The following is a 23,720-nucleotide window of genomic DNA, read 5'->3' as shown; positions in this document are numbered from 1 at the left end:
CACTTTCTTTCAGTATGAGAAAAACTACATTTTTTTTATGGCTTTAACCCACTTTATTCCAACCATGGGCATTTCTGCTTCATAAATTTGTGGGTTTATGGATCTCATTAAGTATGAAATAAGGATAGCATACCAGAAAGCAGATTTCAAAGTGAAGGCTGAAAAGACCTCTTCATCCCATGAGAAGAACGGGCTCTATTTACATTTTCTCTCATACTTCACATTGGAAATTTTCTTATTTGCTAATGGACTCTTGCAGAAGCAGAGCAATTGCTTTTTATCAAATCAGTGTTCTTCACAGAATTGTTTACAATGAGTAAACATGTCTTCTACATTTAAAATAGCAATATAGTGTTAAGTCCAAAATCGCAAACAAGCAAACATTTTCATTAAAATTTTCAGATGGTGACTAAGTTTAACGTAACTTCCCTGAAAGCTCTGTTATTAAGTTGTTTCTAGGGATTGTGTTTAACTTCTCAGTGGAGAAGAAAAAGTATGGTAAACAGATTACACTCTGTTCCTGTTTTCTCACTATAAACCCCATATCTTAATTAGCTATGTCCTAATGTGAACCACTGCACTTGGATCTGCTGATTTTAAATACAAATACATAAAAAACTAAGCTATTAAATACCTGTTGATAACCTATTGAAAACTATCTGCTAAAATAAGTTAACAGCATAAATAATTTTTGTAAAACTATTAAATAAACATAATAATGAGGAAAACCAGTTTAAGCTATTCTGAGATGGAATCCTGAAAATGAGACATTTGAATTACAATGCTCAGAAAGCTTGCTTTATTGATCATTATTTTTAGAGTATTTATATAAGATATTCTATTAGTTTAGTCTCCTGCCCTTTCAAGAAAAAATTCACAGGACATTCTTAAATTCATCTACACACCACATTTTAAACACACAGCAACAGAGAATTTTTTACTCTTCCTGTGAAGTGAGATTAACCTCATATGATTCTTCAAATTGATCCTGGTGCTACCACAAAATTACAGGTGGCTTATACATGAAGAAAAAAAAAGTATTTTAGTGGCAATTAATACAACATAACATCCCCTCTTCCTATAGCTTGACAAGTCAGAGATACACAATAAACCGAGAAAGAGCAACTATTTTCCACTGGGAGATCCAAGCCATTAAAACACAGGAAAGGAGGTCAATTTGAAGGTAATGGGAAAGTTTTGAAACTCTTACTTCCCTATTCACAACCTCGTAAGGGAAAGAGTCCAAAATCTTCCCTGACTGTTCTCTTCAGAGGGATTTGTTCTGGCTCAAACTACTACCAAAGGCACTACTGTGAATTTCAATAGAATAAGACAAGCAAGTGTTCTACAAAATAGCCTGATACAACAATTTCAACTGTATTATATGAATCTTTTGTTGGTTTTTAGCAGAGCAGAAGACATTCTGCGTCAGTGCAAGAAGTGCTTACATAAGCAGCAGAGTGATGTGACCTTGGAAGGCACCTGCCAATAGCCTGGGTAAGTCAATTCAAACATCATACTGTCAGCTTCACAAAGTGACACAGGGATGTATGACACAGTGTCAGACCAGCTTCATCCTTCACATACTTCTATATCAACAATGTAAGAGCAGACAGTATCTGTTCTGCCATAAGCTTTGTGGGAAAGCTAAAAAATTTTGTGAACTACTTGGAATTAGTAGAATGCTGGTAAGCAATGTGCTTTGATTAATATTATGCATTTGGATGCAACACTCAGATTTATAATTTCATAGAATCACAACATAAAGGAATCACATAAAGACATCTAATTCAAACAGAATGAGTCTCCAAGCACTTTAGACACTTGAATAATACCTGCAAGTGCACCTATAAACAAATTGTTTCACCACTTCCTGCTTATGCTTGGCTTCCTTTATGCTTTTACTCAATGGCTTCCACAACAGATTTGATAAAATAATGATACTCTCAATACTCACTATGTGCAATAATTTCTTCAACACAAAAATAAATCCCACATTTTTGCTGTTTTCCATACTGTCTTCACCTCATTGCTTCCTTTTTGTTACACAGATCTAACACTTGATCAGCTGCAAAGCAAATTTGTGATGAATTTGGAAAAAAATGACAGGAGACTGGACTTTATCTGTTATAATGAATCAAATCACGAAACTGGAATCACACAAGTTTTGTTATTTTGGTCCCTGTGCACTAGAAACCAATGGATAGTACCAGAAGTGCTTGATTTATGTTGCTATCAGCAAAAAGTACTTTTAAAACTCCAACATGGACTGTTCAAAGCAACAAAGAATTTATTGGAAATACAAGCAAGATTTTCAGAATGAAGATACATTAAGGTTCCAACCATTTCTAACTCTTCCCCTCTTCCGTAAAGCCACAACTCAAATAGGCATTGAAATGTGCAGCCCGTGCTGTACACTGCTAATACTTTGAGTACAATCCCAACCTATGAGATTGAAAATACTCTTGTATAATTAGATATTCAAGAAGAACCATTTAGATGGTTCTGCTGTAATAACATCTAGGAACTTGCTTTTCCACATGGATTCAAGAAGACAGAAAAGGAAAAAAAACAAATTTGCACCAAAATCTCCTGAATAATTACAGAATAGAGTGATCCAAAAGGTCTTCACTCCAGTGGACCATGTTAGGTAACGAGACATTTTTTTCTGGTTAGGTTTATGTTATGTTCATATTCTCCCGCAAGTAGTAATACCAAACTTCATTTAATGTAGTGATTTTCATACAACTTATGTCCGAGAACACCATCCTCCTCGGGTAAAAAGAATGAAGCAATGTTGCAAGACAGGATTCACCATCACAAATTTTCCATCAGCTCAAGCCTAGAACCCAAATCAGGAAGAAATCTGAGACTAATTTGCTTACCCTAGGACTGCAATCACTAGAAAATGTCCTTTCTATTTTATATTTTTTTACGCCATTAACAAATATAAGTATTCACATGAACTGTAGCACATTAAAAGCTTATATATTTACCATGACCCTCAGTTCCTATATCTGAAAAACCTTAATGCAGAAGAATTTTCCCAAAAAACATTTATCCCAAAGTTATCATGAGCATCATATGCTACTCGATTATTCCAGTCCATACCTGCAAACCTGCCAGTTGAGCAGCTGACTTCCCTTTGAGGCAGAGAATGAGTGCCACAAATGCATTTAAGTCCTCCAGAGAGAGGCTACTGACCTAAAATAGATGAAAAAAAAAATAACACATTATCTGAAGGCTCTGAAGAGAAACTTCCTGAAAATCGGCTCCTCTTGCTGAACCACATCAAACTTAAATCAATGACCTCATAAAATTATGACCACCATGAATGCATCGTCTAGGAAAAGACACAGGGAACAAAATACTTACTTTCACAACATTAGTGCATAGCCCCATACCCGTGTAGAGTGTATATACATGGATTTCTACACACCAAATAAAATGCCCACCCTTCATGTATTCCCGTCTCCTCTTCCTTGGAGTTTCTTAATAACAGGAAATTTCTTCAACTCCATAACACAAAGCATAGCAAAAAAAAGAGATTTTTAAAAAAATATAAATTGCTTTATAATCAAGACCCAGAACAAAACCCACCACAACGAGCCACAAGTGTGACGACCGTTAGGATGTCCTTCAAATGTTTACATGGTTATCTGTTGGAAACTTTAAAAATAATTAAAATGTTTCCATTGCCTCTTATAAGCTAAATTTCAGGATTTTACAAAACATGTTTGGATTCTTTTAGTATTTGACATTACATGTTGAAGTGGGAAGAACTCAAAACTATAAGAAAAGTAAAACTAAAATGTTCAAGTGGGAAAACATAAAGGAAAATTCTAAGTTCGTGTAACAGTTCACTCTAATACTTCTATCAGAAAAGGGAGAATGGGGGCATTTACTGTTGTGAAAAAGTATTCTGAGATTCTATAGAGGTACATGGTCAGCTCAGGAGCAAGACAGAGCCTCTAACACCAGCTGAGTGCTTCACTGACAGTACCAGTCCACTTGCTTCCTCTTATAAGAACACTACAGGTTGTACATGTGCACCAAGACCAAATACCTGTTGCAAATGTTGAGGCTATAAAGAGGGCTCTAAGTGAGATCCATAAAGCATTACAATTCTTTATCAGTGGGAACTCGAGGGAAGGTTTCTCTTGCAAAGTGTGGAAATGCGCGTTGTGGGCTTACAGTACAGTTAAAAGGCTGCCTAAAAGTCCACATTCCCTGAAAATCAGGCTGTTAAAAGAAAGGGAATGTTGTGTATGTCCCATTTCAATCTCTTATGAGTTTCTATTAAGGCTATTAAAAAAATTTAAAAAATGACAGAAAAAATGAAGCACAGAAAAATTAACAAAAAAAGTATTGATGTAAATCAATAGGAACGGAAAACAAACAAACAAACAACAAACACCAAGAAGCCATCTACAATTACTTCATTCATTTATTTGCTCAGAACGACTAACCCATTCTTTCGTCGTCAAGATAAAAAGTTATTCAATCACAACTGAGGCGTTTGTTTGTTTGTTTTAATCAGGCCTTGCTGCTGGTCCCACTGTAAAATACTTTGCCCTCCATAACTCTGTTAAAACTTGCATAACACAAGAATGTTAGGAGGATCAGAAAAGTTTTAAGCTTTCAAAATGCTCCTTGGTATTCATTAACTCCACCTCGCTGCTAAGATCTGATAATGGCCCTACTTTATCCTGCGTCACCTTTGTACAGATGGCAACAAGAGAGGTTTACTAAACCTGGACATTTTATACATTACAGTAACACAAAAAGTTAATTTCATCCACAAAACAATTCTTAATACTTGCAAATTTTGTCTTAAGAAAAGTCAAAGATTGCTTGCAAGTGCAACAGCAAAGAAATCCCTCCAACAGAGGGAATCAGTCAAAACGCTGATGAATGTCAAAACATTTCTTTAGACAAATATGTTATTCAGTAACCAAACTTGGTGAGTTATCACACGTCCATTGCCAGACTTCTTCCAAAACTGTAAGAGCTTGAAAGAGGAACTTCCCCCTTCGTTGGAGGCTCCACGGTTTGATATACGAACTCATTCACTCCTTTCCCTAACTTTAAAGACAGATCTATTATTTGGGGTTTTTTTCACTATTTTTGTTCTTAATTTGGAGAATATTTGAAAAGTACCCTCACTGAAAAAAAATTGCTCTTCAAAGTGACACTTGCTTTATATAGTTCAGATTTGCTTACTGGATTTTTAAACAAGAAGAAAAAAGCATCTGAAGTTTTCATTAAATTCTTGCACATAAATGTTGAGGAAGCCAGGTGGGTTGGCCAGTATGCTGGTTCCTGCAAAAACCTAAGTTTTAGGTTAGATTAAATGATAAGCAATGACATTTTTAAGAAGTTTATTTCTCCTTCATATGAGCTGAAGAAAAAGATGTTAGCCTTCTTCAAGGCAACTTACAGTCGCCCAACTTAAACCACCTTTGGGTTAACAATCCACATTCCCTCTCTAATGCAAATATAAGACTGAAGTGTAAAGACAAGAATTAGGCCACAGTGAGACAAGCATTGTTTTCTCAACTATAAAACAAATGGATGCAGTACAGCCAGCTCAAAGCACGACTGCTGACACTCTCATGTTTTCCTCTCAAACAACCCAAGAAACAAATGGACAATATCAGAGAACTAACCAAAGTTTAAAACAACTCAGCAGTGAAAAACATTTTAATCCAAATCCATTCCCTAGTCTTTCACAGGGTAGACTCTATCACTGCAACTCAGAGGGCAGAAGAGAATCAAGAAAATGGGAAAATGGGACAGGTGTTGAGAAACTGGTACTGCCGCAAAAAACCTTAAATCAAACTAAGCCCTTTGCATGATCTCTCAATATACTATTCCCGTTGAAAACATGTGCTGGTTTCATGTCTGTTTTTTTGAATTAGCCATTGATTATGAAGTTCTGAAAACCATATCCTTAACAAGCTTTTTTTAAAAATTAATATTTATTAATAGGCTCAGTAAATTCACATTTCTGTAGGTGTTCTGTCCCATTATTCCTCTGCTTAATGCCACTAAAGAAACACTTCTCAAATAATTCAGTAATCGTGCTATGAAAGGGTGTACAGGATAGCACAATAAATACATAAGATAGTGCAAACATAAATAAATGAACCAGTGATTTCATATCTAAACATGAAAAACACTTAAAATACATTTAAAGCTAAGTACGTGATATGTATCTTGCTGACCTGAAAGCACAAACCATGAAGTGATGTTTAGTGAGTTTCATCTTCAAAAAGCTTTCCATTTATATTCTACTATACAGAAGTTAAAGAAAAATAAAGAACTATATGGATCATTCCTATAATTCCCATATGTCCTTCCTCAATGCATCATTTAAATTTGAGGAAACACATATGAAGGAAAAAGAAGGGAAAAGTTTTCATGTATCACGCATCACTACAAATCTGTTATTGAGGAAACTGAAATCTGAAAAAGCAAAAGAAAAGAGAAAATGCAGTCCAGTGTAAGTAAAAGTGCAACAGAGCTTATCAGATTAGATAAAGGCATTATAATTTTCTCATCCTCAAAGAGGAAAATCTGCTTGTGAGATCAGCATTTGAAAGGTAGCAAGTACAGACAGTATATTAAATACCTAAGAGAAATGTAAATAATGAAGCGATATTGTATTTAATTTTGTATTCCTTTTTATTACAATTAAGGTAGTCTGCAGGCTGCCAAATTTTTGGAATTATAACAGAACTGCTACCTAATGATCACCTATTACTCAGAATTCAATGAGCAGAGCCAAATCCTCAATTCTGCCTTGAAACTGAGTAGATTGACAAAATGGTGTGAAAAAGTAGGAGAGCTGACTAAATATTTATATTGTGTGTTTGCACAGCCTGCATAGTCACCTGAGGGAATGTCTTCTTTTGACAACACAAAGGAAACACAAAAAGAGAAGCTTTAATTTGCAAACTGGCCACAAAAAGTGGTAGAAATCCCTCAGTTTACACTGTCTCTATTAAAATGCTCAAGGGGTTTTGTCATGGGCATGTGAGAGTTATGATGAACCACTAAAAATTACGCAAATGTTTCTTGAACAGGATGATGCACGTTAAATGGTGTAATTAAAAATACCATAATGCAGTACTATTATATTTGCTCAATTATGCCTACAGTAAAGATTAAGAGAAAAATCCAGCATAGGCTAGCAATAAACAGTTTATTAGTCAATCACATCTATCACAGCTGACAGCTGAAGAGAAAGCAAGTGTCCCAGTTACCTGCATCATAAGATAGGCCAGCAAGCAGCAGAATGCTGCAACAGGTGCTTCTAGAGCTTGGAGCTCTTCCATCTCATCCTGAAGGTGAAAGCATGCCAGAAATGTTCTATACCGTTGCTTTTCCACGTCAGGTCCTTTGGCAAACCACAGCGTTTTCAAACTAGGTGTTCCACCTACAAAAGTAACTCATTATTTTATCTTGGCAGCAACGACATAAAACATGCCTTCCTCATTACACTACAAAAGGAAACAACTGATCTGCTCTTGGCACTTGCAAGAACCACAGAGTTGAAAATAAAATGTATTTGACAAAATCTGACATTTGAAAAAAAAAATTAAGGCCTGTAATTTAAACAAATTGTGTTGAATAGAGGCACATTTAAGCACAGTGGACTAAATTCAATTGTTACGACACCACAGACAACTTTCAGACATCAGGCTTTTAACCTCTGCAGGAGTAGTTTGCCTACAAGTACGTCCTTTCCCATGGAGATCCATAGCACTGAGTGAGGTTAGCTTCATCATAAAATAGCTAACCAGCAGAAAACAACCACATCTGTTTCTACTTTCTCTCTCCTAGAGCTGGCGTACCAGGGTTCCTTGAGGGATCCTCGCATTATCTGGTCTAATGAACAAACTGGTCACCTCTGCTATTTGCTGGCAAACACACATTCTCCACAAAACACTGTGCTGGTACGACTCCTCTGCAGCAGGTCCACCAGCAAGTCTGGGAACAAAAATCAAGGCTATCTGGTATTTTGCAGTTCCTGGGCTACTGTATGAAACACTGTTGCGCACACACACACACACACACACCCCCCTGTCATCAGTTATGTATAATGTATCTTTCCAGGCTTTCTGTAGTATCATTGACTCTGGTCTCTAAATCCTTATTTACCTCATGTTGCCATCTCCCAACTTGTGACACACAAACTAATGTAAAATTCGTTCCCCATTTATATTACATTTAATCCACTATCGAAATAAACACTAATCAAATAACAGCACAGCTAATTGGTTATGCCCGAGAATCTCAATTAAAGACAGAACCCTCCCATAAAGTACTGCTGCTTCTGTAGTTAAATAAAACAAGGTGTGAATTATAAATGTGGACTAATTAAGCTACATTTGGTAACACCTTTTCTTTTTTTGTGTGACATGCAGCAACTGCAGCCCAGTTAGGAACACTTGGTGGTAATAAATGGTTAAAGTGACAAGGTGCTGAAATCTACATAGCCGATGTTTATTTAGTCAGGAAAGCCCATTAACCAAATGGTACTAATTCGTTGGAGAGGGGGAAAAGAAGTTGGTATTTTCTTTCTTCATCTCCCTGATGGATGTTTCTTTTACTATTTTTAAGACTAAGTCTCTCATCAAACATTTTAACCATGTAAAGAACTACCATCATACAATCTGTAAGTTTTTAATCTTATTTTGTAGGGAAATATATATACTAAGAAAAAAATACCAGTTGCTTATTTGGAGGTAGAAAAGCAGGTTAGTGATAATACAAACACTGGCAGCGAGAGGGCCAGTACAGACAGCACAACAAGGCTCAGATTACTGGTTTTGATACTGGTAATTGCTGCCTTAAGAAAAGTCAGCAGAGACTTTTCTAAGAAAAGCAAATATAACATGCATAGAAACAAGACAAAGCCAACATTTCCTACCAAGGCTAAGCAACTTTAATGTATGAGACAATTTCTATATAAAAACTATTTTACTCAAATAGTTTTGATGGTTTCTGCTTTCCAGAAGGTTCCAAACCAGCTGCATACGAAGAGATACGCCAAGAATCTTTTAAAGGAAAGTACTCCTTCCATCTGTACTTTTTTTTTTTTTTAATTAATTGCATCCAGGGGTATACCTAATAATAGAAATCCTTCCTTCTTCAGACTAAAACCATGAAACTACATCAATAATCAAGATTTCATATCTATATTGAGAGAGCTCAACAAAAAATTCAAGACATCTCTTCCATAAATAGTTTCTTATACTTTCAGAAACAACATCTACTTGTGCCTGGGAAAAAGAGGTACTGATGAATTATGAGTTATTTACTCTGGGAAAGAAAACTTGACGCTATCTCCTTTTGGAACATACCAACCAACAGTGTTATTTTTTGGAAAAGATTTCTCCTACAAGTAATTACATTCTGTGTAATACCCAAGAGCGAGCCATTATATTAACCCTTAAATGAAAGATAAGTAAAACAAAGAAACAAATACACTGAAATTTAATGACTCTCCCACCATGTGTAGTCAACAATAGAGCCAAGATTCACATACAGTAGACCCTCCAAACTGTTACATCCTCACTACATACTTTACAGCATTAGAAAACATTCCTGAAAGAGAGAAATTTACTTGGGCAGGGAGAAGCTATATTTTGCTTTCTGAACACATTTAAATATTTACTAAATTAACATTAAAAAACCCAACCAAACAAAACAATAACAACAACTACTGAGTAACAAAAAGGAAACAGAGCAAAACATACTTAGATATACATAATTGATACTACTTTACTGTAAAGATTAGTCATGAGAAAATTATCTATACTGCTGGGGTCGTAGAAACCACAAGTTCCTATGAATTACGAAGAGAGACTCAAACACTTCATATGCTTATGGTTATTCTCAACACGCACAAAACTGTGTGAAAACCATATTCAGTTAACAGAAATAATATTGATGGAATTATTTTTTTCCTTTTTCCTTTTTGCCTCACACATTTAAAGACATTGTGATATAGAAAGCATCGTGATAAATGAACACTTCAAGAGAACATATAATATTTAATTTGTTTGAATGTCAATAACTGATTCATGAATATGCAATGCATGCAAAAGTTGTGGAATGCATTAATACTATGATATCATTGAAGTCAAGGCTTACATAAAGGTGATCCTCACATTCATTTATAAAAATGTACTTGCTGGGAACACTCAACATGACCTTGTCAACAACTGTGGCCAATTTTAAAGATGCCATAAACCCAAAAGCCAATTAAATCTGACCATTAAAGAAGCATTCCAGAGACGGCATTTTGAAAATAAATGTATTCATTATACATTCCTGTAAGATGCAATGATTAGAATAATGAAAGAACATCCAAGTTCCTGTGGTATGAAGCTACAATATCCTACACATTTTCAAAAATAAAATGAAAACCAGAATTCATACATTTCCAGTAAAGACTTTAAAACTTCCTCCATTCCATTTAAACTGCACACATATCAAATAGATCAGCTATGTTCACAACATATGGATATTAACCAGTATTTGCTTCGATCACAGATCTTTTGGCAAAATTAATTTCTCAGAGACTTTTTTTAATGAATTTAAGTGCTACTTTGTCAATATGTGGGAAACATCATGATCATATTCATTCGACTGAAAGGAAACATTCCAGAAGGGAGAGAGACAGAGAATGACAGCAAATGCAGATGCTAATTCAGAAGACTGTCTTCTTAAGAAAAATACATATACATAAAACAGACTATATTTTAAATATATTTTAAGCTATAATCTTACAGCCTTTAGGATTCGATGTTTCATTTTTTTTAAAAAAAGCTAGCATTCAATCTCTCACCTGAAAGTTTTTTCACATGCAAGACAGTTCTGCTGTTTGATACACACACAAAGAACAGTGGGAATTCTACTGTTTTTTGAGAATCAATGTGGAATCTAAAATATTTCTGGTTATGCACATTACAGTTCAAAGTTCATATCAAATATTCTTTCTTCAGATCTAAATCAAATTCAATAGTCAGGATTTCCCATATATTCTCTGTACACTTCTAAAGTAGTCATGATGATGAAATTACCATTTTTACCAAAAATGATAAAACAAAGAACCTTCCCAGATTAATTCCACCTGTGATTTTTCAAATAGTTTCTGGTAAGGTTTCTTCTCTTTTTTTGAGTAACCTGATCTTGTTTGACAGCTTTGAACTCTAACTTCCTATAACAACTTCTTTAAATTTAGCTCTAAACATGATCCCTGTCCGAAAAATGTGATGCGCTGTTGAGAACCTTATTTGGTGAATTAGAAAGTCATGCTGTGGAAACTAAAAGATGCATGAGCGAATGTAAGGCATACAAATATGGACTGTAAAAATTTTAGAAAAATATTTGTTCACTGAAGGAATGACAACAGAGCACTAAAAATAAACACTGGTAGTCCTCCTCCCCTTTTTTAATAGTCTGCTTGAACAGCCTTTTATTACTTAGTAAAGATTATGTCTGAGAAGATGTTTTTATAAACTCCTCCTATGTGGTTGCTATAAACAAACACAGACAGTGATTTTAAATCCTGCTTATTGTCAACATGAAGGTGGGTTCTACGTGGAGCATGTTTGCAGAGCAGTAGAACCAGAGTACATGAGATTAAGTGGATTCTTCTCCAGAAACGGAAGAAGGTACTATGCTATCTGGGAAGGAAAATTTCACAACCATAAATACAATATATTTGCCATGCAAACTGAAATGTAACTACATAGGTATGGTTTATGCTTTGTTGAGCTTTTGTTTGCTTGTTTTACAAATGCATGTTCCCAGATCATTGTACGCTGCAATGAAACAGTTGTACAGGACAGACTTACCAATTTTTACCCTGCATATTCATATCCATTTGGAAAATTTCACAGCAATTTCATGCTATCATTAAGTCAATTAGATAATCACTCTTGTAATACTGTACCAGGGTACTGGACAGTGAAACTACTATATATCAAATGAAATAGTGTTTGGACTTTGTCTGTATAGCTCATTTCTTTCTTACTTCCTTGTAAATATTACACATTCCTCATAACACTAATTTCACTAAGAGTGTTCACAAATGTGTCCTTTACCAAACGAAAGAAGATAAAAACACACAAAACACTTCATGCTTAAGACAGTAGAAAAAGCTTAACAGAAACAGCCTAATCATTTTTTTATTGAAAGATGGATTCTCTTTTTGGGTTGTCACAGGTGATCTAAAAATGGCCCTTTTTTATATTCTCTGCCAGTCTCATTAACACATTCTCTCAAACAGCTTAACAGGAGAATTTTAATATGGCCCTATACTCCACTTACCCTGGCCTCAGAGCAGTATTTAGAACCTCAAATAAATTGTTTACATTTTAAAACTGATGTTTGAATTAGCACTGGGTTTAACAAGACATAGTAATAACAGATAGCTCCAAGCTGAATCCTATTATAATTACATAAGGTAATTAAAAGCAATGACAGGCATGCAGCATTTCTACTTTAGCTCCCTGTTCTCCACAGTCCTTTGGATCCCATTTCAAACATGTGATGATGGATTGCCTAACCTCATTTTAGTGATGTAGTTGTTTCAGTTCAGATTTAAACACATTTTTATTCTACCTGGTATAGAAGGTTGTACGGGTTGTATCAGCTCTGGCTGCCGGAGAGGATTTCCAAAATAGACAAACCACTCTTTTACCAAGGGATAGTCTCCATCTAAAAAAGACAGAATTGGATCAGTAAGTCAAATGCAAGTATTAACACTTGTGTAAAAGTTGGAAGCAGTGGTGATCAGGATTCTCAAGTATTATAATAGAAGGCACTTCATAATGACTTGCTTGCTCTGCTTCTTTAAAAACAAACCAAGAAAAATTAGTTTTGTTATCTTTATGACAAATCATCAGAACAAAAGAAGAGAGTTTGAATTATGTACTAGAAATATGAGTTTGGAGCTGGTAATTGCAGCCAAAAATGTAAGTACAAGAGTGTGGAAAGCATTCTAAAACAGCTTTCAACCAGTTTTAGGCCTTCCCATTCTAAGGCAGTTCAGGAAGCTGTGGAGGCATCTGGCATAGCTTAGGGATCTACATGAACTACTTCAGTCTCTCAGGGCTGCCACACTGCCACATATGCAGGCAGCCCTTAATATGATTCTCCTCCCAACTTGCCCTGACATTTCCTGTGTCAGGGTTTGAGACGAAATCTTTATAAGGAGCTTTGATGGCTACTTGAAAGCTGACAGCAATGGAGTCATCCCACTGTCAGATGCAGAGCTTTTACAGCCCATTGTTCCAGACCTTTTATCTAGTATAAAGAGATTGCTTATGCATAATAGCTCAAGTGGCTTTCACCCCCCAACTCCAACTCTGTTCCACCTGCTCCCCCACGCCGTAAAAAGTAGGGTGCCACTTAAAAATTTCACTACTTGAGTTGTGCATCTAACTACTTGATGCTTTTAAAAAAAACCAAACACCCTCAGAAAAAACCTCACGCATTTAAGAATTTTTAAAATGCAATCTATCCAATTTTCAATAGTCAGCTTGTAATCATTCCAATGCAAGCGTTCATAAAATAATCTAGAAATATTATTGTTGCTATAAATGGTGCTTCTGCCTTTTGTCCACATTTTGGTTATGGTAACCATGTCATAGTGCCCTAATTTCCACCCTCTGTAGTCTGGTAAACAGCAAGTAGTAAACAGATTTAGCCAGGCCAAGGCATTTGGAACAGTGTTTTCAAATCTTTTGCAGGCAAATCTCAAAGCTTTTTTTTTCTCCTTCCCTTGTCCCTTTAGAGATTCACAGAATAGCTTCTCTAATTCCTAGTTCTCAGCCAGTGCTGAAGCCACTGTTCTTAAAAATTCTGGCCTTTTATCATCGATTCCAATCGCCCTGCACTTTACTGCACAAGTATTTCTGATGCCACATTATGAACCCTAATCAAAAACTTCACCTAGCTTAAAACAAACCAAAGAAATCTCTCCAACACTCTCTCTCCCTTCCTTCCACCACCCCAAAGAGTTTGGTCACATTAGCTTCCTGATCTCGTTCATAGCTCAACACTGCAAATGGCTGCTGGCATGAGTGAACAAGTAGTGTGCTACGGTGCAAGAACAGAAATTGCACAGATGGAGTTCTAGTGTCAGGGGTAAGAGAGGGGGAAAAGAATATGATAAAATCTGTTTTAGAGCCCTACTTCTTCCTTACTTACCTGTGGATCTGCAGCACAAACTCCCAGCAAAGGTGAGGGACTGAAGAACCAACAGCTGGACTATGAGGTACAACATTGCACCTGGCTTGCCATACTTCACTGTTCAAAAACTGATGACATTAAGAATAAAACAAAAAATGTCTAAACTGAGGGGGGAAAAAAAAAAGCCTTAAACTGCATATTCCTGTAGCTGAATAGTCTCCCATCCTGATTATAAATCACTGCCTATGATAGTGCTATTTCATGAACAAAACCCTGCAATTTCATACCCCAAAGTCACTTTCAGAAACATTCTGATGTTTTAGCATTCTGGTTTAGGATTTATTATGTAAATTACTCGCTTTATTCAATCTATTCAGCTCACTCGGTCTCCCAAATTTTAGACTGGCTTCTTAAAGAAGCAAGCCTAATTCAATTAGGATATCTGTCTTATAGCTAATTCATGGATGCAAGGCTCTGTTTCAACTCAACCTGACAGAGAAGAAGAGATTGCAAACGTATTAAATTCCTGAACATTTTGTGAACCTGGTGACTCAGCTGACAGAGCAATCCTATAGGACACCAACTGAAAGAAAGGCAGGAAAGTCAAGTTACCTGTTGCATCTGAATGCACTGGATGGCAAATTAATACACAGGTAACTATGGAAGAGCTGGAGTGGAATAAAAAGGTAGATGCTATTTAGGGAGAGCAGAAGGCAATAGGGAACATTCTTGTCAACACCACATATTGTAGGAGGGAGTTGTCAAGAACACAGGGAGAAGTTAAGAGGATGCTAGAAAGGAGCATGGAAATATAAAAGCTTTGCTGAGAGGAAGCTGGTGAGGAGAGTCACTCTTTAGAAGTTCCATGACTCACAGAACAACTTATCAAAATGGCACTTCATTCCAAATGCCAGTGAGATACTATTTTTATGTCACCCATCGATCTCAAGAACAGTAAAAAGAGAAGTCAATAAGAAATCTCTAGTTTTGTTCTTTTACTCTATGTGAATGTTGGTACAGTATGTAGTACACATCAGCCAAGTGCTTTTCAGTATTATAATCCATTAGAAACAAAAGTATATGACTAATCACATAAGTAGCTAAACAAATATAGCTGAAAGCAAGATCCTGCAAACTGACAGCACATTAACATACCAAGAACAAAACAGAGACATGATTACTAAATGCCAACCCTCCTTGCATGGAAATACCTCCGGAAAAAAAATGTAATTTTTTTTTTCAAACTTTTTTGCCCCACAGTGCACATACAGAATTTCATCAGTGAAATTTAAATAACAACAGTTCCTTTATTTAAATAGATTTTGAATGACCAGTAGAAGCACTGCTTAGGCAGCCTAAGGAAAACTTCCACTATGTGCAAAACACTGAAACGCGAGACAGCTGGAAATGGGGTTGTGTGCCCCTCTACACCTGCAACAATGCCAGCCATCCTAAGTGGTCACTGGTAATAACTGGCAAAAATTCTGCTAACGGAGTGGTTCTGACAGTGTCAAAGCAAGGGTCAGTCTGGCCTGCTAATGTTAGAACTGGGAGGGATGCCAGGACTTCCAGGAGCTGGCCGCAGGCGTAGGCTGCCTTACACAACCTCCTAATTGGCAACAGTCATGCAGGTGTGGGTATTTCCATGGACTGCACTAGTGCCAAAACCTGCTGGCTTTGTTCTGAACTCTTCCCACACCAGGGAGAGAGCTTGGCTGGCCTACCGAGATGCATTATTTACTGTTATTTTCCCCTCCTTCTTGATTTTTTCTAATAGTGTCAGTTTTCTAGGAAAGATGCTACAAGTTGACAATTTATATATCACTGTATGCAATATTCCACTTAATGATGAGAAATAGCTCAATTATAAAGATATCTTTAAAATACACTGTCAACAAATGCCATGCTATCAGGATCATCATCAAACCCCTATTTATTTAGGTAGGATCAAAAATAAGCCTGTGATTCTAGTAACATTTCTGTGAGTAAAAGTATGCATAGCCTTACCACAGACCAAACTATGCCAAAGTCGGAGCTTGATAAGCAATTCTTTCAGCAGTACTGCTTTTTCAGGCAACCACTCATGGGCTCATTCCCACTCCCTGTCATTCCTTTGGGTTGTTTCACCCCAGCTGTTTGTGGCTGCACACAGAGTCAGATGGGGAAACAGCAGGTTAGTTACCAGACTGCAAGAAAGAGAGGGAGGAAAGAGGGTCTATTTTCAGTTTCTCAAACTAGGCCAACACACAGCTGCACAAACAGCTGCACCAGCACAACCAAGAGCTTGCACAGGGACTAAAAGGAGTGGCTGTGCAAGAGGATTACACTGGCACTGACAGCAAAAGAAACGCTTATTGCATGATGGCTTCAGGTAATGTGGCATAGTCTATGTGGGTGATTTCAAAGGATATGACGGTTTCCAGCTCCTATGGATTTTTGGGTCTCTTAGGCACCCTTGGAAATCTCAACCTAAACATTCAAAAATCAACAGTTTCTCATTTCAGGGTAGAGGAAACAGTTTACGTTATTTTTAACCTGTTCTTACTAAAACTGTAACTGTTGCTTTTTCTAAATGTTGGCTGCTTTGCTATTCTCATTTAACAGTAAATAAGCAGATTTGCAAACTGCAAAGAGGCCAGTTTCCAACACAGGAATCTTTTAACTGAGGGATCTTAAGGAATTAAAACCAGGATCATTAATGCATATATCTCCCCTGCAAACTGGAACATTGTGTAGAGTTAGCCAAGTTAGCTTCAAAGGAGCTACATCAGCAACTGTATCCCAGTGGCAGCAGACTTCACATGAACTAATTTAATAGGTTGACTCTTTCCAATAAACTCCTCTTTAATGCTAATCCAAAGTAATCCTACATTATACTACAACCTACATACAGTGTAGGTTACTTCTTCCCATCCTACCCTCATCAAATTACAACAGTCAATTTGGCCTCATCTGAGGGAAACTGGAAAAGGATTCTACTTACTTTGTAAAGAACAAAACTTCCTTGTAGGTCTAGCAGCAAATTAATAAAAAATAATGCTGACATTTACTATGAATTCCCATTCAGACTCTGATTAATTATCTACACTCTTGACTTCAAAGCAACTTTACACTGGAATAAAAAAACAACCCACGAACGAGTAGGAAGTGACATGGTTAAAGCAGTTGGAGGTAGATATATGCACTAAAAATGCAGATTTAATAGGAGCGCCCATGCAGACACACTCTACCTTTCTGGAAGGGTTAAGGATTGAGGTGCACTATCGTTTACTTAAGAAAATTATCTCTGGAATTTGAAGCAGGAACTGAGAACAAATAATGCATGTTATCTGTGGTTTTATGCTAAAATCACTTTCTTAAAAGAAGACCTCTTTCATGTTTGAATTTCAATTTCTATAAGATTCTAAATTAATGTTTCTGTACTTCAGTTCTAATCTTAATCTGAGTACTACAAACACTGTAACACAAATGCGAATCTGCCTACTACCCTGCCATCTCACAGCAATAACTGTTACTTAGAACTTTTGGTCTGAGTGTTTCTGAAAACATCAATGAATATCTTGCTGCTTAGAGGAATAAACAAAACCCAACCAAGTTACAATTGTCTACAAAATTTAGAGCCAGTAGGCCAAAAAATGAAAAATGACAGATGTGCATGATTACTGCTGAGATTTTTGTTACTCTCTCCAAATGACTATGTAAACTCTGATTCAGTTTTTCCTATTTTTTTGTTTCCTATTATGGCACAACTTCAACTTCTAGTTGCTGGACGAAGTCAAGTACTTAATTACCTTTCTGTGCCTTTCTAAACACATTGTCTGATTATTAGGTTTGATGGTGGTGCACTTTCATCAATAAAATGTAAAGTGATTACCAAGGAGAAATCAACATATTAAAAAGAATAAGAGTTCAGTACATTTTTAATTTTCAACTCACTAACTAAAAGACACTGTAAAGATAACATTTAATGAATGGAAGTCTTAAGAACATAACATTTGTCTAAAGATGTGAATAAAGAATTATCTGTCTTAAAGCAGAAGAATGGAAGCACAGATATATATACCTGCTACAGAATCTGTTTATACCACTAGGTAAAGAAATCTTTTTTTTTTTTTTTTCACTTTGATGAAAAAACTAATAAACACTGGCACGACTACTTGCATTTGTATTACTACAGTAACTATATTTGACTTTCCACTGTTCTTAAAATTGCAGACTTAAAATTAACAGAAGGTAAAAACTATAACAGTGCATGACTGTTTTGCAGAAGTGTATTACAACTCACCATTTCATCAGGAGCTACATTTATCAAAGCAACATAAGATTTCATACCTCTCAAACTTTTAAAATCTTCTAAATGTCATTGTTTTGCTCAATCTTTTGATCATTAACAACTTTCACAACTTCCCATTTAACAAGGGAAAAAAACCACCACCACCAAAAAAACCCCACAAACCAATTTCTAAAAATCTCTTTAAAAGCACTAAAACTGAAAACCATGTAGAAAACCTGCAATTTCATTGTCACATTTTCTCTTGATTCCTTAAGCAGTACACTTCAGCTGCCAACAGTTTTTATCCTAAATGTGATGCTAATGTTGCCCCTGAAACAATGAATTCAAGGTTTTAGATTTCAAAATTGAAAGTATATTTGAATAACAGTAAACAGTTAAACAGTAGCTTAATCCTTACCTTTTCCAGATTCCAACAAGACAGAATAAATATGCTGACGAGCAGGGCGGTAGATAAGCGCCTGTCCAGGAATCTCTCTGTCACATTCATCTTCCAAAGAGTTGCTGCACTTAATCTCTCCATTACTCAGGATATTGAAGATTGTGTAATTTTCAGATCGGATATGCTGTTCTTTAGCTAACTGTTTGTTCAAAAAAGGAAGAAGGCATTATCTCCAAAATTAAGGAGGCTCAAAAAGTAACAAAATGTATTCACTGTTCAAGGAAGTAGTGCTTGCTTTATTAGTGGAAATGGAAGAAATGTCTAGGGAAGGAACAAGTACTTTTTCAAATAACACCAGCACAGTATATTTTCAGAAATCTATCTTTAGGGGTACAAGAATCCCTGAGAAACCCATCGTTGCCTTTCTTAGCCCCTCCTTGAATTCTTAAGACTTTGGGTTTTTAAATGACAGTTTTTTAAAGAGTAATTATTCTTAAAACGATTTCTGAATTCAGAAACGGAAAAATTAGCTGCCCTCCTTTAGTCACCTGAAAACATATCTTCCCTCTTTAAATAGTGAGTGAAGGCATGACAAAACTCAAACTTTTAATTTTATTGCAAGATGAACTACATAAGACAGCTCCATTTCTTTCCTGAGCTGACTTTGCGTAACTACACCACACTTTTTACTTTGCAAAAGCTCTTCCCCAAGAAAAGAAATACAATCTGCTCCAACGAGGAAAACCAGGTTTACAGGCTGTTGCTGAAAAGCAGAATCACAGCATTGCCCAGGCTGCATATTAACCACCCATCTGGGTGCAGATGCCTCAGCACCAACAGGGACAACTGGTCTGGAGCAGCTTAGATGCAGAAGCAACAAAGCTGCTCTCAGGCAGCGCAGAACTTCAACCAGTAACACCTGTAACCTGGACTGGCCAAGCGTAGACCCAGACAGACTTTCTACTTCACAACCTCAGACCCAAACTATGGGAGTGCTCAAACAGCTGAGCAGAGTCAATGATTTCCATGGGGTGCCACTAATCAGTTCTCCTGAACCCATGCCAGATGGTGAGCAGGCACTGAAGTGTCTCTGCTCTGTATTCCCTGCATGTGCCACGCTATCTGTATTAGTTGGGTTTTGTGCCCTCCATACGGCCATCTCAGCCTCTTTCACTGGAAATTTTCAGACCACTGGCCAGAGCCAAATTCACCATTTCTGCAGAATTCCAGTATCTGCAAATCTGGGAACTTAGCAGGTCAAGGCTGCAGTCAATCACCGAGTCATTACTGATCAAAACAAATGCTACTGAAACGTCGTACTTTCAGCAGAAACTCTCATGTGAGCATAAAATCAGTGATAGGCTTCTGTGTACAAAGTCATTCAAGAGAGCATTTTCTTATAGCAATAAATGGTTACCCTGGAAGAAATACGTCAGTATTCCTAATATATATAAACTATATCATCCCCCAAATCTATTTTTGTATTAAAAAACCCAAATAGCTAAGTATTTCTAAGCATGATTTGAACGAAGCATTGAACTATTTCATATAAATCATTGTCACAGATATGAGATCATTAGAAAATATCAGTTTCTTACAACTTTAGAATAATCTAAATTAGGTACCGAAAAAAATACAAGCTGATTTCAAAAGTATTGCTTTATTCAGTGCTGTATCTTGAAAAATATTTCTGATTTACACCTACAGTCAGCTAGAAAGCAGCTAGAAGCAGCAACATGAGGTTATGTCCTCAAGGTTGGAATTGAGCTGTGTATGTCATTTATGTGCAGCTCAGGTTATACGCAAGGTAAGCAGAACTACATATGGGTTTCTAAATATGAAGCAAAGCACACACAGTAGATATACAAATATTTAAACACCTGTAACAAAACCAAAATACAAGTTAACACATCTACAACTTTGACTTGGCCCAGAAACTGGCTCAAGATAGGATTTATGCAGCAACCAAGAGGCTTTCTTTAGTAGAGTTTCTAAACATTATTATTTTATTACAGCAGTAGCTCAGCATGACACTAGAGAACCGCAACCTTTCAAATGAAAGATCAAGCCAAGAAATAATGATCACTTGTCATAAAGACCACATGGTACAGTCTCTTAAGGAGTAAGGATTTCATTACTATTGTCCGGGCCATAATCCAACCTAGATAATTACATTCTAGCTAATTTTTCCTTGCACTTCAAGCATAAACAGTATTTTTCAACACTTTATTAGGATGTAGGGTTGTTGGTTTTTTAAAATAATGTATTCTATTTAACTACTACAGTCAGAAGTGACATGTACTGTATCCAAGTGTGATTTACATATATATATATGCAGTTTAGCTGAAATGAGCATTGCATAGGTTACATGGTAGTTTTAAAATGTTTTAGAGTCCTTTTAGAAAAGAAAAATGTAAATTATAGGATTACTTTAAAATAATACGAGGAAAGAGAAAAATAGTTTTAAAGAAAACGCTCAAGGTAAGTAAGAGACAGACAAAAGAAAGACTCTCTATTTGAAGTCTGTAAGTACATAGATTACAGAGCAACGGATGTCTAATATGGGGTCTAAAATACACTACCTCATATAGTTTTTTGTAAATTAAATCTTGGTATGTTATCTTAATTGCCATGAATTTACAGAATTGTACTAGACTTACTACTATTGCATAAACTCTGATGCAAGGTAGCTCAGTTTCTATTAGCCAGGTAGGCTACCCTAGCTAATATATCCAAGCTCTCGGGATGACCAATCTGACTGCATTGTTTCTCACCCCAACATCAGCACATCTCTGCCCTTGTGGGAAGCCACAAAGGAAGCTTGCTAGTGCAGCCCTGCCTTTAAAGGATTAACAAGCCACTCAAAGAGCTTTTGGTTCATTCAGGGACAATGAATCTGAAGGATAATTAACCTGACCCAAAAATCACAAAATACAGATTTATAGGAAGTTGCTTCATGTCCTCCACAAAAGTAACTTCAGCTTCTGCATTCTTAGCAGAACTCCCTTTAGTACCTTCACTGCATGTGCCACGCACAGCCAAAAAGACCACTGACCAGCTGTTGCTGATGAAGCAAAAAGCAAGTCATTACATCATGCAATACATGGGAAGTACATCTTTACATCCAGCTATAGGCCTACACAGGAGCTGCTCCCCATTATTTGACCTACCTGATGCTTCAAAAAGGGAGAAACCACTTTTAATTAAATGTGCTGCATCTGCCCTCACCTTGATGCACTCAATAGTCCTAACCATGGCTGTACTTGACAAAAGATTTTGCTCTTGCAAATTTAAATCAGTAGGTTCAGTGTACTCATTGCCAACTTCCACTAAGTAGTCATGGTGATAAAGTGACCATTAGGCTTTAAAAAACAAGGTACCTGAAAGATTTCCTTATCTTGACACATGGCTGTTGGTTGTTGAAGGGGGAACATTTGACAATTTGTTACGTTGGGAAGAATCCATGGAGAGTGCTGTCCAGGCAAAATATAAGACTCCACTCCTCGGTAAAGTAATGTCTTGTCTGATCCCAAAGGTAGCATCTCTTCCAAGTGTTTCAGGCTGCTGTACGAGCACGGAAGTTTTGAGATGTAATTTGCTACAGCTAGAAGTATGTTTGTTCTTCTGTTGTAGCCATCATTCCTACAGGGACTGGTGACTAAACATTTTTGCCAAAAGCCTTCCAACAAACTTTCTGGAACAACATCATTGCCAAGTAAGCTAGCAAAAAGAGGGAGGTGTGTCAAACTAAGACCCAACGCACGGCAAAGATCTTCTCGAGAGTACATAACAGTGACCAGCCTGTCCAAACGGAGCTTCTCAATGGAAAAGTAGGGGCATGTGTTATAGATGAGGTAGTCACTATCTTGCCCGAGAATTCCCATGCAGTTATGTTGCAAACCATATGCAGCCACCTCAAAGTCTGCCTCTTGCAATGTGCATACTGTTTTTTGACCAAGCGACTTCAGGGCAAAACGTGTAAAAGTAGGCAAAGCAGAAGGAATAGTGAACATTTCTCTACCTGGTTGTTTCCTGTGAGTCTTGATAAACTGAAATATTCTGGATATTTCCTTGTTATTCTGAAACCTCCGTTTGATCCACTCATCTCTCTTTTTCTCTTCTACCACTCCATCAAAGTAAAACACCAACTTGATTCCAGCTGCCATAAAAGTTTTAATAAAATCCTCCAGAATGGCAAGATACTCTCGCCACTGGCCACCACACACCCAGGATTCTGGTGTATACCAGTATTTAACACAACTCATGGCATCTACCACGATAACCGGGGGGGAATCAGGATGATCAATGCGATGCTTTTCTGCCATCTCTCTCAGATCGACCGTTCTGCATGCATCAGGGCAAACTCTTGCCACAAATCCCTGCAAACCTTTAATGCCCATCGCTGATCTCCAAAATTCACAGCAGTCTGAAAGAGGAAAAATAAAACAATATTCTAAAATTCAATACTGAGAAATGCAATGAAATTATTCAATCAAAGCAAAGCAGCTTGGAAACTGAACAGTTGTTTTTCTGCTTTGGCTCATAGCCTGTTGTGCTGTCCTGACTTTTAAACTGTTTGAACCAGGTTTTTTCCCCATGAACAAGCTGGACATAAGCGCCCATTCACTTTGCCTTCCACTTCCACTTTTTGTATCAGTGAAAACTGTAAATATCTTAAAAATTTCAGATTAATAGTGTAAAATATAGAAAAGCATGTATTGCTAGAAAACCGGTATAAATGTAATTAAAAGCTTCGTAACTTCTTAGCTGACAGTGTACAACACTGGAATTAATGGCTTGATTTTCACACCAAAAGTATACAAACATCTCTAA

The 23,720-nt window shown here is 36.7% G+C and overlaps 1 protein-coding gene across 4 annotated transcripts in view; it reads right to left on the bottom strand.

The window, feature by feature from the left end:
* Positions 1 to 23,308, bottom strand: part of FAM120B (family with sequence similarity 120 member B) — a 51,596-nt gene extending 28,288 nt beyond the window's left edge. For all 4 annotated transcript variants that reach the window (XM_065631530.1, XM_065631529.1, XM_065631531.1 and 1 more), the window contains exons 1-5: positions 22,268 to 23,308; positions 18,906 to 19,086; positions 12,643 to 12,738; positions 7,269 to 7,441; positions 3,112 to 3,204 (exon numbers count right to left, since the gene is read on the bottom strand). In XM_065631530.1, coding sequence (XP_065487602.1) covers positions 3,112 to 3,204; positions 7,269 to 7,441; positions 12,643 to 12,738; positions 18,906 to 19,086; positions 22,268 to 23,287 — 1,563 coding nt within the window. In that variant the 5' untranslated portion in view covers positions 23,288 to 23,308. The remainder of the gene's footprint in view (positions 1 to 3,111; positions 3,205 to 7,268; positions 7,442 to 12,642; positions 12,739 to 18,905; positions 19,087 to 22,267) is intronic.
* Positions 23,309 to 23,720: the final 412 nt, after the last annotated feature.

Source organism: Caloenas nicobarica, chromosome 3 (assembly GCF_036013445.1).
Source record: "Caloenas nicobarica isolate bCalNic1 chromosome 3, bCalNic1.hap1, whole genome shotgun sequence".
Classification (NCBI taxonomy): domain Eukaryota; kingdom Metazoa; phylum Chordata; class Aves; order Columbiformes; family Columbidae; genus Caloenas; species Caloenas nicobarica.
The sequence above is the reverse complement of the archived record's forward strand: the minus strand, read 5'-3'. Positions and strand labels throughout refer to the sequence as shown.